Source organism: Oenanthe melanoleuca, chromosome 12 (genome assembly GCF_029582105.1).
Source record: "Oenanthe melanoleuca isolate GR-GAL-2019-014 chromosome 12, OMel1.0, whole genome shotgun sequence".
Classification (NCBI taxonomy): domain Eukaryota; kingdom Metazoa; phylum Chordata; class Aves; order Passeriformes; family Muscicapidae; genus Oenanthe; species Oenanthe melanoleuca.
In genome coordinates, this window is record NC_079346.1 from 4514764 (window position 1) to 4533449 (window position 18686).

The 18686-nt window shown below is 45.6% G+C and overlaps 1 protein-coding gene across 3 annotated transcripts in view; it reads left to right on the forward strand.

Moving 5' to 3' along the window:
- FRMD4B (FERM domain containing 4B) overlaps positions 1-11651 on the forward strand; it is a 76949-nt gene extending 65298 nt beyond the window's left edge. For all 3 annotated transcript variants that reach the window (XM_056501662.1, XM_056501663.1, XM_056501664.1), the window contains 7 exons: positions 1095-1323; positions 3952-4008; positions 5462-5609; positions 6737-6862; positions 7519-8324; positions 8875-9007; positions 9957-11651. In XM_056501662.1, coding sequence (XP_056357637.1) covers positions 1095-1323; positions 3952-4008; positions 5462-5609; positions 6737-6862; positions 7519-8324; positions 8875-9007; positions 9957-10077 — 1620 coding nt within the window. In that variant the 3' untranslated portion in view covers positions 10078-11651. The remainder of the gene's footprint in view (positions 1-1094; positions 1324-3951; positions 4009-5461; positions 5610-6736; positions 6863-7518; positions 8325-8874; positions 9008-9956) is intronic.
- The last annotated feature ends 7035 nt before the right edge of the window (positions 11652-18686 follow it).

The window sequence follows — 18686 nt, forward strand, 5'->3', positions numbered from 1 at the left end:
GCTGGGACAGCTTCTTGCATGGAGTGGGAAATTTGGTGGGTTCTGCAAGTTCACCCCATCCAAACCCCTGATTTGGCCATGGCTGTATGAATTTTAATGGAATTAATGAATTTTTCTGCTAATTAGAGAAGATAAGGTGCATAATGCCATTTGGCAGCCCATGGCTCTGAGTGTTTCTGGAGCATTGGCTTGTTTTGTGTTGGGATGGTGTTTGAACCCAGAAGGGGTGTGCACTGTCCCCCTTGCAAAATCAGCTGTCTGTGAGCATAGTTGTGTGACAGGTGACAGGAGGAGGAGTTTTACCTGTGGCTTAATGAAGGTTCCACCTGAGTAAAACCTCCCTGCATTGCTCAAGAAGCTAAAATGAACTTTGCTGGCAGAGGCTGACTAGGGTGATATGGTAATTCAGGTGTTTGCAGTTTCTGGACACACTCCATTCCCCCTCATTCCTTCTGAGATTTGTTAACAAGCTGTTATCCAAGTAAGTAGGTGTTGGGCACTTGGCATCTGTCTTTCACCAGAAACTCACTGCCCTGCCTCACAGGGCTGGTGTGCTCCTTGTCTGCAGCAAAGTGATTTTGTGGACTGCTTAAATGCTGTTAAACCAAAATCCTGCTGACCAGATTTAATAACGTGTTGCTTAGCACTTCTGCAGTGCCTTTCATCTGAGCTTCTCAAAGTAGTTTACAAACAATTAATTAAAGCCTGAAACTCCCTCTTACATAGGTATGGTGATACCAATTTCCATTTTTATTTTCTCTGAACTAGGGAGAGATTTTGAAAAGATCTTTTCAGGGTTGGACTCGTAGCAGGAGGTTTAGCAGCCTAAACCTGAATTTAAGAGCCTGTGTTATGTCACCTGGGCTTCAGAACTTTGGACCTTGCCTGAGAAATCTCAAAATTGTGCACTAGTCAGAAATAAGATCTAAGACTTTCATATGCTGTGATTGTCTTGTGTATAAACTTTTCTCATTTTTGTTTTTTGTGCTCAAGATTTCACTTCATCACCACAAAAATAGATCTTCTTTCTAATGACTTTCATTGATAATTTCTCTCTGGAGTACAAGAAAATAACGTATCTCATGAATTTGCAGGATCCTACTTTGCAGGACTTGGAGAGCAATTTTATCATACACCAAAAGCTGGTGGAAGCTGCCAAGAAACTTGCCAGTGAGCCAGACCTCTGCAAAAACGTGAAGAAGAAAAGAAAGCAGGAGTATGCTGATGCTGTAAAAAAGCTGCAAGAGATAGAAAACTCCATAAATGAATATAGAATCAAGTGTGGTAAAAAACCAACCCAGAAATCAACTCTGGCTCTACCAGGTGAGAGAATTCCCCATGTTCTGGTGCAAACAGGAGGGAAAAAGAGCAATTTGGCTTACTTATAAACTTTGTTTGCATCTTCTCTATATGGTTTATCTTCTCCAAGGCAGTTAAATAAGAAAAAAGAGATGAAACTGCTGCATCTGATACTCAGTGCACTGCTGTAGGCTGGGGGCAGAGTTGGCCACAGTTTTAGGAGCAAGCACAGACATGTTCCAGCACCAGATATGGGCTGAAGGTGCTGTGCACAGAAAGGTTGGCAGCAGCACCTTGGATGAAGCTTTTCTGGTGCCTGAATTCCTGGTGTGCTGAGTGCAGTTGCATATCTGAGATGCCACATGCAGCATCTCTCCCCTGTCCTTCCTATGGTGCCTCAGTTCCAGCAGAAATAGAGCAGGCAGGATTGAGGAAATAGGATGAAAGACATTGCTTCTTGATTCAAAATTTCCAGGATGTCATATAAGTAAAGTTTAGGAGTTTATGAATGCAGTTACTGGCAAACATATTTTTTACTTAATTATTTACCTCTGAGCACAGTGAAAGCAGATACTCTTGGCCCCTCCATTCTGAGAGTGTGATTCTCCTAAATGAAGTGAGGTTCCTGCTGCTTCACAGGACACAGGATAATGTGTGAAAACCTGTTAGTATCCAAGCCATTGAAGCAGTTTTGGATCCTTACCCCTGACACATCACTGGGCTATCCATCATCACAAAGTGATTATTCTGAAAGGCTGATGATCAGTATTTAATGTGGCCCAGCTTGTTCCTGACTGACAGAGGGGAGGGAAACATCTGTTCTTCCAGTCTCTTGCTCACCAGTCTAGATACAGGTTGTGGAAAGTCCTGTATTACCTGGGGCACCTGGTGTGTGGTAATGACCAGGAGGGCTGGTGAGCAGAGACATCCATCCATCCATCCATCCATCCATCCATCCATCCATCCATCCATCCATCCATCCATCCATGTTGTTTGCTGCAGGCAGTGTCTTGCCTTGTTGTCCAAGCCAGCAATAAGCAGCTGCATTCCCTTCCAGTCCCAGGCTGTCACCCTGCAGCATGTGTTTGTTTATCAGTAATTGGTTTTGTGTGTAACCTTGTCACTATCAGCAGCAGTGCTCTCGAGTCTGGGTTTCAGAAGGCTGAGCAGTGATGAGTCACTTGTCTGTGAATTTGGGGAATGACTTGTTGGAAGTAATATGTTAAATATTCCCATTGATTTATTGAATCAAACCATAGCTATTTCCATCCCAGCCCCTAGGGGTAGGAGGTGAAGGACATATTGGACTGCTTTCTGTGTTCTACTTCCCTTTCCTCCCTCTCTAGCCCAGAGTTTCTTCCTCCCTTGCAGGGAGTTGCACAGACCTGGGATTTAAATTCAGGTATGTCACCATATCCGAATATGTCAGCATTGCACACCCCCCCTGAATCCAGCACTGTAGCTTTAGGCTGGCTTTTTTCTTTTCCTCAGCAGGCTTTGTTCCTCCCCGCACTGGGCCCAGTTCCACATTTTACCACCCTGTGGTCAAATCCACATAAATCAGCTCCCCTGGAGCTTTTTCCCAGTGTCAGGTTGCAAGCCCATCCTCGGTGGTCTGACAAATCCCCCTAGGGCAGGGACCAGTCCTGATTTTTGCTGTTCCTGAACAGCTGCTCTGTTTACTCCATTCTTGTAACCAGACCTTTCCTGGCAGCAAACTGTGACAGCAGGAGCAGCACACATTGCACGTGCTCCTGGTGGCTGAGGGTACAAACAGGTGTCTTACACAAAGTGGCTGCCACTGTCATTTTTTGTTGCTTCATTTCTCTCATGCTTGAAGATTCATGGAGATTTTTCACCCCACCAGTGCAATATCTTGCCAGAAACAGCCTAGGGATTTAACTGGCTGTGGGTTAATTATCTCTAGTTCAGCCTCATTTCTCTGCTGCTGCTGGTCTGCTGCAAACCTGAGTGAGGACAGGCTGTTTCTCAGTGAGGACAGTGTGTAGCATCAAGGTGAGACAGGTATAGTGAAGTGCTGTGAATAAGTAACAGAATGTAAAAAGAAACAAAATATTAGCGTGCCCATGCAACAGCTTCTGTTTTCTGTGTTGTTGGAATTTGCAATACCTTGATGGAAATCAGTGGAATTATTTTGGATTGATCTTAATTTAATTGAAACAGGATCTGTATGCTGATGAAACATTCAAAAGCCAATGCCAAATTTTACAAGGCTTTTTGTACCTACCTGGTGGGGTTTCAGGTGTACCTGGAGGAGATTAGCTGCTAACAGCCAAGATCTACATGTCTGTGTAGGCTCCTGACTCCTACTGAAACACCAAAACACCCTCTGAGATCTGTTGGAAGTGGGGTGGAAAACACCTTTGTAAATCTTGGCTTGATTCCTGCTGCAGATTAAAAAAAAAAAAAAAAGGAATCTCTTTGATAATTACCTGGGTCGCTTGCTGAGCTGCAGTGAACACGCAGAGTGATGATGTACCAGGACTGTCTTCAGGCTGTGAGGGCTAAAGAATACAGATTGCTTGTTATAAGTATCAGCTGGCTCTGAAACTCTAGAAAATAAACTGTGTTAAGATACTTGTAAGTTGATGTTGGCTCTTTTGTGCTTAAAGTGTTTGTTTTTATTCACAGATGATATAATTCCATCCGAGAGCAGCTCCCTGTCAGACACAACCACCTATGATGATGGTATGATGCTTATCCTTTTTTTCCCCTAAGAAGTTTGTCCATTCAGAGATATTTCTTTGACTTAATATCCTTTAGCATGTCCCATCCCTGGAAGTGTTCAAGGCCAGGCTGGATAGGGCTTTGAGCAAAACCTTTTTAGAGGAAGGTGTCCGTGCCCATGGCAGGGAATTGGAATTAGATGAGCTTTCAGGTTCCTTCCAATACAAGTCATTATATGAATCCATAATTTTGGTGGCTTTTGATGATAAGTTACTTTTTAGCAGAGGGAAAAAATAGCTACTCAGCAATGTCTTTCCTCTTTATGGGTTAGTTATTGAAAGTTTCTGTGTTGTGAGCTGACTTGAGTCATCTTTAGAGAAGGAAGTTGGTTTTAACATGACCACCTGCAAGCTGAGGACACTGTGGGTATCAAATATGTTGTCTGTAGGGCCTGGCCTAGAACTGAAGGACTTATAAATTGGGAGAATTAGCCCAGCCTTTCTGATCTCACAGCTACCATAAAACTTAGAGAAAAGTGGAATAGTCACAGATACCAACGCTCTATTTAGGTTTATCTGTTCCCTAGTGAGCTTGCATCTTGCATGGGTTGGTGTTTGCTCAGCTTACTCATTTCACACACACACCCACAGACACACTCACACCCTGTTCCACAAGGTGGAAAGGACTTGGCCTGCCTCTCCCTTAAACTGGATAATCGTCATTTGGGGACAAACATTATCTAAATTATTACTCACTTTTCAGTTCGGGCCTGACTCTGATCTCACTTTTTCCCAGTTTTAGATTGTACAAACCAGGTGGTGCTATAAAATGAGTTTACACCTGATTCCTGCTTATACAAGTAGAAGTGGAGCCAGGCTTGTGAACATGTTCTCTGTGATGCTCATCCTGCATTTATATGTATTAGTTGGAGTTTCCTGTTGGCTCTGTCGGGACCTGGTTGTGCCCTAAGCAAAGTGAGAACAAGGATCAAACCAGCATCTTCCCAATTGCCTTCAGCCAAATGTGTCTGTCAGTTGTCTCTGCTCATTCAGTTGCTTTTGAAGTCAGTCTCTTTTAGGTTGTGCTTCAAAACTAATTCTTAAAATGTCATTTTCAAGAGCTGGAAGGTGAGGGACAGGAACTGGCCTCTGCAGGGGCTGAGCTTGCCTGCTTGGCTCTGGAAAGGATTGCTCTGCAAGCAGATGTTTTCCCAGGAAGTTCCATTCTGGGATCTGGCACAGCCCCAAGCTGGGTGTAGTCTCCATAGGAGTCGGTGCTGCTGGGATCTGAGGAGCCTCCACCATGTCCTGTCTGTGGAGAGAGCTCAGTGCAGGCAGGAAATCTTTTCTGGATCCACAGCTCCTGTCATTGTCTTTGTACTGCAAAGTGCTTCTCCTTAGGGGCCATAGATTTGCACCCAGGGCAAAAATATCACTGATTTTGCTTTAACAAAATGCATATTCCTTTCCAACAGTCAATGAATCACTTCCTGCAGCAGCACAGAGACCCAGCTCTGCACAGCTTTCTCCAAGACTTCCACCACCAAAGTCTCTTGGGGTGGAGAGAATTCATCTCAGGAAGTCATCCATAAACGAGCAGCTCTTGGAAAGCAGACACTCCAGGTAGGCACATCTCACTGCTGCTGCACTCTGCACCTGCTGCCATGAGCTGCATCCTGCCCCTGCTGAGCATTCCAGCAGAGCCACTGCCCCTGTGCTCTTCTGGGCTTTCAGGATTTGGTGATGGGGACTGAATTTTCTGGTTAGGAACAAAAGAGTGAATATGTAGTTGACACAGTATCTCAAACCAGAGAGTAGCATAGTTTTTGTGAAGAGGTTTGAAATGGGTGAGAAATTTAATAGCAAGGGCTGTATTTAAGGAGTTGCTTGTGCCTACCACTGCTGTCATTCTTTGTGTCAGTTTCTGAGTTTTTTTCAGTGTTAATTTAACAACTTGTCATTTTCCTGATGACTGTGCTTAGTGGATTCAGGCAGCACCAAACCCTACCCATCCCTCCTGATGGTATCAGTATTCCAGCAGGTACATTGTCAAAGCAGACATAATTCATGTAAGGTCTGATGGAGAATTCTCTATTTACAAGCAGAGTTACTGGGATTCAGCCAGCCTCCATCATTAGTGTGTGTATCTGTGGGATATGGGCACTTCAGGAGCTAGAACAGCTCCATGGAGCACATCAATAGCAGTAGATTTGCAGGTGATTGTGTGATTGTGTCGTGTGTGATCATGTCAGATCTGGTGCTAGCAGCTGTTCCCAGTGTAGGGATTCCCACTGATCCTGAGATTTCTTGGCCTGTCTTTGTGAGCAGGCTGTTTAAGACACACTTAAGAATGTTTCAGAGTTTTGAGCAATTGAGTCTTTGCTTTTTTCTCGTCACTCAAGATAAGCAGACCACTCCTCCATATGAAGTTCAGAAGTCAAATTATAGCCATATGTACCCATTCAACCGTGATGTGCTTAATTTAAAAACCTAATTCATTTGCTTCTGTGTTACCTGCTCTGTCTCTCCTCGATGGTTCTGTCCTTGGGCAGCAGCTTGCCCTGTGAAGACCTCATTCTGACCACAGGAACGTGTTGAATTTCCTTTCCTACTTAACAGCTCTGCTTTTCACACATTTGCTTATGTTTGCTCTGCTCTTTCCTCTGTCTCTCCAAGACTTCAGGCACCCATAGTCGGTGTGCTGTGCCTTGTGTGATGTTGAAGCTCACAGGCTCTTTCCTTTGCTGCAGGGAGGTGCTGTCCACGCACAGCAGCCCGTTCCGGACGCTGGAGCGGCCGGCGCAGCCCCACGGCGGCAGGAGCATGCCCACCACCCCCGTGCTCACACGCAACGCCTACAGCAGCAGCCACCTGCAGTAAGGGACCCCTGCTTGCTGCCATGCCCAGCTGGGGAAACATGACAATAAAAGCAAATGGTGCTAAGAGGGCAAAGAGTCATTTGCTGTTCAGTGTTCCCACAGCAGGCTCTCAAAATGTTGGTTAGAGCCATCACTTTGGGAAGCCAGCTGTAATATGAACTCAGCTGTGCTGTGAGACAGCTGACAGTCCGTGCTGGAGCAGGAGAGATGCTAAGAATCTTTAAATGTTATCAAGAGCTGAAGGGTTGGTTGGTTGGGATAGTGCAGCCTGGAGAGACAGATCCAAAGGAAACCCATCTTTCCATGTTGTGCTCCCAGCTCGTTACTTGTGTAGGCTTTACTTTTCTAAATGCTGAGAGAGCCCTCCTGTAAATCATTACCAAATGTGTGGTTTTTGACCTTAGCTCTATGTGTCCCTGTCACAGATTAACCTTGCTCGCCCTGACAGATTATTATAAGTCAGATCTACTGTTGCAGCCAGTACAAAATTCAGCCAAGCTGAGTTCTGTGCATCGCAAATACTCTGTGTGGAAAGATAAGGCAGGATTTGTGTTGTGCTTGGATTGGGGAGGCAGCTGACCTGTCTGTGTGTGCTCTCTCCATCTCTGTTGTGTGAGACTGTCTTTAACCAGCCAACATCTGTGTTGTTCTAGGCCAGATGTTTCCCCACACCACTGCCGGCAGCGCAGCGGAAGTCTGGAATCCCAGACCCACCTGCTGTCCGAGGCTCCTGCTGACAAGACAGCCTTCTCCCTCTCCAAATCCCAGCGGAGCAGCAGCACAGAGATCCTGGACGACGGATCATCCTACACCAGCCAGTCCAGCACAGAGTATTACTGTGTGACACCCACTCCCAATCCCTATTACACCACCCAGACGCTCGACAACAGGACCAGGGGTCGGAGACGGTCGAAGAAACACAACATTTCTGCTGCAAGTTCAGGGAGCATGCCAAACCTGGCCCATAAGGACGTCCGCAGCGCTGTCTTCCACAAAAGCCAGGAGCAGCCTGCCTCTAATTACTATATATCTGCTTACTCCCCGTACACGGAGCCTGACGTTTACTACAACGGGGGATACGTGTACGAGAGCGACACGGAGGGGCAGTACAGCGTCAATCCCTCCTTCCGCTCCTCGGCTCACTACGGATACGAGCGCTACCGGGAGCTCCGCTCCTACCACGAGGACGAGGTGGACAGAGTGCCACACAACCCCTACGCCACCCTGAGGCTCCCCAGGAAGCAGGTGGCTAAAACGGAGCACATAACCAAAAACATTCACAAGGCCTTAGTAGCAGAGCATCTGCGGGGCTGGTACCAGCGTGCCTCCAGCCAGAAGGAGCAGGGTCACAGCCTGCAGGCAGGCTTGGAGCCGGAGCGAGGCTCTCAGAGGAGTTTGGGCTTTGCTGGGCTGCAGACGCCGTGCTCGCCGAGCAGCCGCGTGTCGTCCTTCTCCTCGGGTAATGCCTGATTTCAGCTGTGCTCAGTTCCTTGTGGGTCCCTGCTGTGCTTTCAGCTCTGCCCCCTGTCACTGCCTCGGTGACAGCAGAGCTCTGTCCTGATTCTCTGGATCTTGTTCCACCTTTCAGGACCCAAGTAGGATCTTGTTCCATACTTGGAAGGAAAGTCTTGCTTCTTATCTCCTCCTAAGGGTAAAACAACCTTTTGCTCGTAACCCAGAGAAGGACAAAGAACATCTGAGTTTCAGACAGGTGTATTTAGCAACCAGAAGCAGTGTACAAAGCTTCATGCCATGTAAATGCAGTTTGGTTTTCAAAATACAGTCCAGTGAGCATCACTGAATGTGTCAAAAAGCACTTTAAAAGCTCCAGAATACCACCTGTACAGTGCCTGCCTCCCTACAGGGCTTGTAAATCAGATTTTGTGTTTACATTGTCTGCCTGTGTCCTGCAAAACCCCATAGAATGGCTAATGAGAATTGTCTTGTTTGCCTCAGCTGATTTACCTGAAGAAAGGTCTAATTTGTTGCAATCCTTTTTTTAATTCCAGCATCTTCTACAAACACTGCTGGGAACTGGAGAACCCCCATTGCACTGGGTCTTCCAGACTATGACACCTTGTCTCATTCCTCCTATGCCAGCTGTTATGGGAATGTTTATGGCAACCTTCCTTTGCAGAGCAGGTGAGTAGAACAGATGAAAATTTTCTGCCCCTGCTTATGGGGGCTCTCCCAAGGGCTGCAGAGAGCCCAGGGTCTGCTTGGTCCCTGCAGGAAATCCTGCAGCTCTTGCTGCTTCTGCGTGGCATTTTTGATGTGTCCCCCCACTGTAGAACATTGTGCTGTGAGGACAGAAAGCTGCTGCCCTGGGGAATGACTCTGCCCCCACAAATGCCATCACATTTAAATGCACTTATGCTCAGTGTAATAAGTACCCCACGTGTGCCTCCTGCTTTGTGGGTTGCAGTTTGTGCTTGCTGCCAGACCGACTTGTGTGAAAATACTGAATTTTTAATTCTGTTTGTTTTGAAATAAATGGAAGTGTAAGGGAATACATAAAAGCTGCTCCTAGATCCTTTTTTTTTTCTAAACTACATGCTATGGGCTGTTTTACTGAAGTGATTTAAAACATCTATGGCAACAGTGTTTAAAAATACTGTTCCTACTAATTTTTTAATTTCTTATAATGGAGCTTTGAAAATTCTGCTTGTGTTAGCAACTTTATCTAAATGAGGTTCATTAGCTATTAATTTTCCATATTCTGAATCACTTGTCTGATTGTTCATCTGCTTTATTGACTGTTTTAATGTGCTCATGGCAAACAAGCAATCAGTACACCCAACAGTGTTGGCAGAGCTCAGGGCCAGGTTGGATGGGGCTTGGAGCATCCTGGTGTAGTGGAAGGTGTCCCTGCCTGGAACAAGATGAGCTTTAAGATCCCACCTAGATAAGATCCCATACTATGACAGTTTTGAGCAGCTGAGATTCCTCTTGCGCACAATTTTACAAATTACAGCACAAAAAATGTGTTTGTCTTTGGAGGCAAACTCAAAATAACCAGCATAGCTCTGAGCCCTTTGAGGTGCATGAATTGGGGGTCTCAGCTGATCCTGGTGCCGTGTGTGTGTTGCAGGACGTACGTGGAGCCGAGCCAGCTGTGCGGTGATGAGGAGGATGGCTTGGAGGAAGAGCTGCCCAGCAGTGAGCAGAGGCTGTACTGGCACGAGGACTCCAAGCCTGGGACCCTGGTGTAGCCCCCTGCAGCCCCTCTTCCCTACCCCTGCGTGCCTTGCACAAAACACGGCGGCTCCGAGGCGACCCTCGGGTGGAACTGGCGAAAGGAGCAAAAAGAGGAAGCAGGCTGCTCTGCTGGGAAGGGCTGAGTTCAGCATGAAGAGGGACTGCAGCAAACTGACAGACTCTTACCACAAATGGAGTTTCTCTGTGAATCCATACAGCCCACGGGAGCCAGGGCAAGCCACAGTTCATCTATGACCAGATGCAGCACTTGGTTGGAGTATTTATATTTAGCAAGCACTTTTTGGGAAGATTGGAAGGTGTTGAAGGCAAACCTCAGAGAAAAAAAAAAATGTGAAAAGGAGACTCTTATGGAAAAACCAGGAATTCTAGGAGCACAAGTCTGATGTCTGAAAGAAGAAGAAAAAATGAAAATTTATTCTGCCATGGTTTATGAGGACCTAGAAGAGGTTTCATAGGCTTATGAAGGATAGATACTGTGTGTGTGAGTGAGGCAAAGGGTGACTGAATCAGTTTTGGAACATTACTTGAAGGAAGTCTGGAGTTTTTTTGTTATGGAGGTTTGAATGAGTCTGTCCAGTTTTTGAGGTATTGTTAAGAGTGTTTGTTAGCACCACAAGCAAGTTCTGGAAAGAAAAAAATGTGCTGACACATTGTGTAAAACTATAGGTAGTTGTGGATTTGGAAACAGAAGCAGTAAACTTTGAACTCTTTTCCATGATAAAAATAATTAATAACAGCCCATTTAATGACCTTTCCATGGTACAACTTCACAGTGTGGAGGAGTAGGCAAATTTTCACCGTGGCTGCATGGTGACCCCTGCACATTGCTGTGCCACAGTGGGTCCAGGATCCCAGGGGTTGTTTCCCAGGGAACAATTTGGTAGCAATGGCCAGTATTTTAAAGTGGATACAAACACAAACAGCCAAGTGGGTGCCTTAAGATGAGGGGCATTAGGATTGTACCGTGAGCCACCTGAACTCCCAGGTGTGTTGCGAAGTCACTGAGTGACAGAAGAGCGCTTTCACAGAACCATTTGTGTAGGAATAGCATGTGACTGCAGTCTTGGTTTAAGAGGGATAAACCTACCTCAGGTCATCCATCTGTAGGAACAAACTGGCACGGGTTATCCTGCCTGATTCCTGATGACTCGTCTGCAAACGGTAAAATCTCTCTCGTTTCTCAGCTGTACTGTGCTTCAGGATTCCAGAAATGGTGCTCTTTTGTTCTTTTATACAAAAGATTAGTTACTCCTTGTTCATATTGTGAATAGAAAGGTTTCTGATAAACTTTTTTGACGTTTTTTACCAGTATTCCAGAGCATGTAATATATACAGAAGGACACACTTGTTAAGCTGGTACTTAGTTGTTTGTATTATTAGAGTCGCAATTTGGAGTTAAAGGAACAAAAACAAAATAAAAAAATAACTTATTTCCTTGGTTTTGCATATTTGTATAGCCTTCTAGAAATGCAAAAGCTCTTTTTGCTTATTCTTTTACTACTCCTGAATTTTTTAGACCTATTATTTTGTATAGGTCAATAAACTAAAAAGTGTGCTACCAAAACCACTTCAGCATTTCTCCTGTTTCTCCTTGAGTGCTTGGGAAAGTGCAGTGTCTGTTATTTCAGGGCTTTGAAGTAAATCACTGTGGTCTGATTTCTTTTGGCCTGTGGTGTTGGGTGGAGTGCAGAGGGTCAGTGGCCTCATCTGAAGGAAGTTTGGCCCCAGGCAGGTCAGAGATCTGAGTGAAAACATCAGAATATCAGGCCAGAATTTCTGTTTCATTATCAGCTGTACTGAGGGAGCCAAGCTGGGCTCACTCAGCATCCCTTCAGTGATACAGAGACAGAGGTGTCCTTGTGTTGTTGAAAATGCTTCTTGCTCATCTCTCCTTGCACCTAGGAATTGCCAGAGCCTCTCCCATTTGGAACGTGCCTTTTGGGGTCCAATTTGGAGTTTGTGCTGCCTGAGACACTCACCAATCTGTAAGAGTGACAGCTGCTACTGCAGCCTGGTCACCCAGTACTTGAGATTATTCAGTCTCAGTCTCCTCTCTTCAGAGTTATTTGTCATTCCCTACTTTTTGTGGTGTCCATAAACTTGACAACCACCACTGAATTTTATTCTTACTTCCAGGTTGCTGGTAAAAATAGGTATTAAAAAAACCTGCAGGTGTGCCCATTAAAATTACCCCCATGACATTGTACTTTTGCATTTTTCCCAGCAGCATTTGAGGGTTTTCTGGTGGCAAGTTCTTCATAAATTGACTGTGCACCAGTGCTTTGAGCAGGAAGCTGAGTGGGCCCAAGTCCAGAAGCTTTTCCTACAAAAAGGAAATGAGATGTGTAACCAGGCCTGTACCCCATTTAAAGCTTGCTTTGCTTTCCTTTATTTTAATGCTGTAGCCATGAAGTTTTGTATTGGCTTTTCCATCATCAGTCAGGATTTAGCTCAGCCCAGCACATTCATGTTGGCACAATGCTGGCACTCCCAGCTTGCTGGGACACAGCTGGGGTGATTTTGGATGAAATGGTTGAGAAGATGGGAATTTGAGATGGGTTTGGGTTGAGGATGGTCTGCTGTGTTTGGGGGTATTGTGTATAAAATCTCTAGGGCCAGAGTTCAGAGCCTGGTTGCAGTTTCCAGTTAGCAAGAGCTGAGCAGAGGAACTGGGAATCCAAGTGGGGTGGTGGAGCTGTAGCACTTGAGCCCCTCTTGTCATTCTCCACATGCCTGGCTCTGCAAGAGTTTTGTTTTTAGAAACTTCCATGAAGAGTGGAAGTACAGCGTGAAGGAGGAGACCCAGAAGAAGAGAAAAACAGGGTGGGAAGGGAGACCATGACATCCCTGTGGCACCTCCTGTAACTCAAGGGAGCTGCTGCTGCACCCAGTTGTTCCCCAGAAACTTTAACTTTGCCCTTTGCAGATTTCCAGCTTGCCTTATTGCATTTCTGGAGTGATGTTTTGTTGCAGATGTTCAGCTGTTCACAGTGTGTATAATGCAGCTGAGGGGGTAATAAAGACATACTTGTAATCATTATCTTATTTGTTCACAGCTGAAATACAAATTGCCTGTGCTTTGTTTGAATTCCTATCTCATCTGTGTGTTGCTGTTTAACCACAGCCTGCCTCACCAGGGGAACTGAGGACATCTAGTGCCTGACAGCAGGGTTGGAGAGAGGAGCCTTCTGCCTCTTGTGCTCCTCTGCAATCCTTCCTGGACTTGCAGTATGAAGAAATACCTAGAAATTCTGATTTGGTAATATCAGAACAAAGCCAAGAGGTGAACAAGGTGAAACACCAGACCCACAGGGTTTGATTTTACAAACATCTCTCTCTTCAGAAGGTGGATGCTGCTGATGGGAGTGTGGAGGGAAAATACAACCCCACTTAAATCTGTATGTAGTGGAGTGTTTTTGAGTGCTTTTAGTTAAAAAGGAGACCCACTCCTTGCCAGGAATCCTTAAAAAAGAATTTGGGCACTGAGCTAAAATAAGCATGCCTGATATTTTTAATTGCTGTCTGCTTTTTCTCTGCTGTTTTGAACAAAAATATTCTGAGATATGGGAGGACAAACACTGATGGGAGTTGCCATGAGCCCTGTGGGAAGCTGGTGTTGGACATTCCTTCAGTGCAGGGACCAGGAGGAAAATCTACACAGGAAAATCTTTTAAGATCACTAACCTTTAAAATTCACCTGACTATACTTACATGAAACTTTCTGGCCGAGGTGACTCAGTATGTGACTGTTTCAGGTTTCTGCTGATTTCTCATTTATGATCTTGGACTTGCTCAGCTGAAGTGTGAAAAACACAACAGCAATGTTTGCAGCTCTTGGGTGGGTGAGAAGCCTCCACCGTGACCCAGCCCATCCCAAAATGTGTGAAGGAAACTGTAAAGACTGAAGGTTTGCTCCATCTTCTGGGCTTTGGGATGATTGCAGGAGAGCTGCTCCTGAGCCTGGGGAGAAGCTCCCTTGCCTGGCACTGTCTGGGTGTGTCCACACTACTCCTAGGAAGATTTCTGCATTCTACATTATTCTTCCATCTTCTTAGTGCTTTTCTCTTGTATTGAATAAATTTCTGGTGTATAAAACTGACAGTCTCAGCTACAGCAGGGCCTCACACAAGTAGTGAAATCTCTCTCAGTGAAATCTCTCCCAGGGCAGGATTTTTCATCAAAATCTTTTACCCTGTGCTCTGAGGTGACATTTCCTTCTTGGAAGAAGGGGCAGTGCAAGTTGTGCTCAGTGCTGGTAGCCCAGGAGGACACATGGCACAAAGGTCAGGCCCTAAATGACAGAGAAGCTCCTTTCAACAAGAAGCATCTCCTTGCCATCCATCCAACTTTGTTATCCCTGTCTGTCACTCATGATGAATGGAATCACCATAAATCCTTCAGCAAGTCCTTGACTGCAGAGGGATATGCTCTGCCTCCCAGGACATCTCCTGCCCCATTCCAGCACAGCAGGAATGAGTCTCAATTTCTATTTAATCATTAGAGTGCCATCAAAGAGCTGCAGATGGAGAAGAGTTTGCAGCCAGCCAGGGCTCAGCTGGAGTAACTCTAGAAGAAATCCTTCCACCTGTTGCCAGCATGGGGTTAGGGAAGGACGTGTCCCATGTGTACAGAAGGAGGTGGCCATGTGGCCTCTGCATCATCACTGCCTGTGGGCACCTTCTGGTGGCAGGAGGATATGAGCTGTGGGGCTGGGGTAGGTTTGGATGCTGTAAAAGAAAGTTAACACCCTATTTCAATGTGAGGGGTGACATTATTCCCTAGGACAGCTCTGTTTCTTATCTGATCTGCTTGTGCTGCATTCAGTGTTTTGTATAAATGTGGAGGTGATTGCTCCTTGCAAAGTTTTTGGTGTTGCTTCTTGAAGAATCCTTGACATCCTGTTATTGCAGTTCTGATTTAATGGTGCTGCCAGGCAACATTGGGAGTGAAACTGTAGATTTAGCCTAAAAAGAGAGGGTACATTTAAACACTTAATTTTAGCCACTGATTTTAGTGTGAGGCTTTTGTCACTCCTAGGGTTCTGCCCTGCAAACCCAGAGCACAGATAAATTGTGAGAATAAAGGTAGAGTTAGCAGTAAATAATTGCTGAATTGCATATGCTGTCACAGATGAGCTCTTCCACAGTTTTCAAGAAGATTAATGTCTTCTCTCAAGGTCTGAGCTTGCATTTCTGATGCAAGTATTGAATCTCTGAGCCTGTTCTGCACACAGATTTGCAATAACAAGCCCTCTGTTAATAGTAATAAACATTTGGGTAAATGCCCATGGGTGGTGTGAGATTCAGCACCATGTTTGCCTTGTCTGGGCGAGCTGTGCCCATCAGAGAGGAGCCTCTGCTGCCCCAGGGTCTCTGTCCCCAGGCAGTCCCTGTGCAGGGCTCAGTGTCCCCTTTGGATGGCCATAGCCAGCCTCAGCCCTGTCCCAAAGCAGGTGCAGCCACACTGAGGCAGTTCAGGGCACATTTTGGGTTTGCCCATTGGTGAAAAGCCCCAGGTAGAGCCGTAGCTCAGTCCCTGAAGTCATGGTCAGAAAACAAACATCATAAATTGCCTGCTCCCCATAAAATAACAGAATTACTCATGGTCTCTCACAAACCTGTTTTTATTCACCACAGGCTGGTTTTCTACTCCTTTTGGCAGCTGTTAGCACTTTGCTTTGGGAGGAAGAGGTAACAAACCACCAGCCAGGGATGAAAACATTCAGGTATTTAGAAATGCTTCACCAAGGTCACATAAATAACAAGCTGGGAAAGGAAAATACCAAGTTAGCAGAAACACTGAGTGTTTCAGCATTCTGCCCATGTTTGTGCTATAAATGATTCCTGGGAGCAGAAACTCCCTCCTGTAGCCACAGAACTGAGCATGGTGCAGAACCCTGGGGGCTGGGGGTGCTGCTCCAGCCACTTCAGAATGTGGTCAATAAAAAAAAGAGCTGGGAGGTGGCAGGGGAGGTGTAGTATTGTTCAGTGGCAAGCAGGCAGAAGAAGTCAGTCTTTGGGGGTCAGATTTGGAACAGGTTTTGGCTCTGAGTTGGGCAAGGTTTGTCCTGGGTCAGCCCAGACCTTTTGTGTCATCTCCAGACCCCCACCAGCAAAATCTCAGTGTCAAGATTCATTTGTGGGGCTGTCTCCTACCCCAAAATCATGGGTCTTTTGATATTTTTGAATGGTTCAAAACAGTTGAAATAATTTAGAAATCCATCTGCTGATTATTTAACCCTTTTTGATACAAACCAAGGCATACACATCTGACTTGCCAATGCATTTCCCTACAGGATTGCTTTGAACAGGCCACTGTGGGTGGTCAGTGCCCTGTCCCAGGCTGAAATGTTCTGTCCTTGATTTCTGTCATGACCAAAGTCTTCTCCATGCTCCCCTTTTCTCCCTACACTTGTTAAGGTTTTCTTTTCCCTGTAATCAAGAAGGTGGATGATGGCAGAGGTTGTTTCCTAATGCATAGGTACTCAGACTTCTCTAAAAATGGAAACAAAAGAAAAATCACCAAGTTCTTTTTGGGGGGGCCAAATTAGAAGCATCCAGGTCCCACTGAAACAGGAGATGCAGCTCTTCTTCCTTCTCTAGAGGCAGAGAAATTACAAGGCATCAACACAGTGATGATGGGAGAAGATGAGAGATCTCAGCACAGCGAGATGTGGTGATAGGTTGAGCTGGGGCAGCAGTGGAGGGCTCAAATCCCCCTCCCTGCTGCTCCATCCTGCCCTGATCCAGCCATTGCTGTGCCTGCTGCTTCTCCCAGGGTTTGCCTTTGCAGCTCCCTGTCAAGCGACTTGGGCAAATGCTTCCAAAGTCAGATGTCCTTACTCTATTTAAGCAACAAACTTCATCTGATATATTTATATCTGGAAGAGTTTGGAGGTGTGGTGGGTGATTTTTTTTCCCCTTGGTATTTTTCCCACAGGGTGTCTCTCTATGACTGCTCCTGTTCCTTAGTTGTTGTTATTGTTCAGATCCCATCATCTGACCCTTTATAATCCCTGTATTGGGTTACACTGCATTGCTGGACATGCTTGGTATATGCTACTGATTGTCAATTTTAGACTCTCCCATCAGCCTATGAGTTTCTTAAAAGTGATGCAAGGTTATGTTACATGGGCACATTCCCTGACTCGTTCCAGCTGCACTTGGAAATGCCATGAATAGAGGGAAATGAGTGTGGGGAGGGTTTATGAGCAAAAAACCTGAAAGTCAGTTATAGAAATTGCTCTCCAATATTTGGCCAGCATGTGTCCCATCAATTTTCTTAAAAATAGAACAGTTTGAGGCACTCCAAACATGGGTTCATGGGCTGCCTCCTGTCAAAGGGTGGCACAGTGGCCAGGCCTTCCTGACATTCAAGTTAAGATCTTGTCAGCCTTTGGTCTTTCAAGAGGGATAGGTTGGGACTTTTGAAGAGAATGTGTAAATGTGTAAAAATCAGTGAAGTGAAGCAATCCTGCAGAAGAGGCTGGTGGGTTTCATTCCAGAGTTCATCCATATGTGAGTACCTGCCTTACAAACTGAGCAGCGAGTCAGAATGGTTCATTACCAAGGGCAGAACTCTTCTTCTGTCAGTGTGCTCCTAAAGTGCTTTTGTTTAATGCTTCTTGGGTTCCTACTTAGAGTGAATTTTGAGCTGCTGCTACCTGCAGGAACTGCTCTGTGACTGCTGCAGGTACATCCTGTTTTCTGCTGGGGCTCTGGCACAGCACAGCTCTGCCCTCTGCTAACAGGGCACCTCGTGCAGCAGCTTGTTAGTCCAGGGATTCCTGAGCAAGTGTCAAATTGGTGTGGAAATAGCAAGTGTCACCAGTGGAAGTGTCTTTCCTGTCTTAATGAAGGTTGAGAAATGTGTGATTATTTTGGAAAGCTCTGAGGGGAACGCCAACAAATGCTCCTGGGAAGAAGATGGGAGTTTAGATTTGGAAAAGTGTTTTAGACCCACCGTGAGGGTGTCCTCACCTCAAGGGTGTTGTTTGTTGTTCTAATGTGCTGTTACCACAACACCAAAACACTAAGCAGTGTGTTAGGAAAGGAAGTACATCCTGGAAACATAATTTATGGAGGAGAGACCTAAAGTAGGCAAAATATGATCCCCACCTTGGAAATCTGTGGGATTAGCACCCGTGTCACCAGGAGAGGTGTCACCAGGCAGCCCCTTGCTCTGCATCTGGTGGGGAACACATCATTCCCAGTGTAGTGTTTCCTAATCGTGGTCTTGACAAGTGATATATTTCTGCTTAAGAGAAAAAGTGGTTTTTAAATACCTGATAGTGTTCTCAGTACCCCTGTTTTCCTTCTCAAGAGGACTTCATGGGTTTGACCCTGCTTAACTTAGATGATCTGACAAGACCATGGCCCAAGGTAGCCTGGCTGAGGATCATGGAAACCCAAGAAGGTGCCATGGGGCTTTATTTACAGTCAAGAAATTAGCAAGTGAGAAGTAAGCACTGAACACACAGCTTCTGTGGCCCAAACTGCATCGTTTGGGAGAGCAGCATACCAGCTACTGAAGAGCACTGATTTATTTGATAACATCAGGAAACCATTTATGGGCTCTATTATGGCAGCAATCGCTGAGGGTT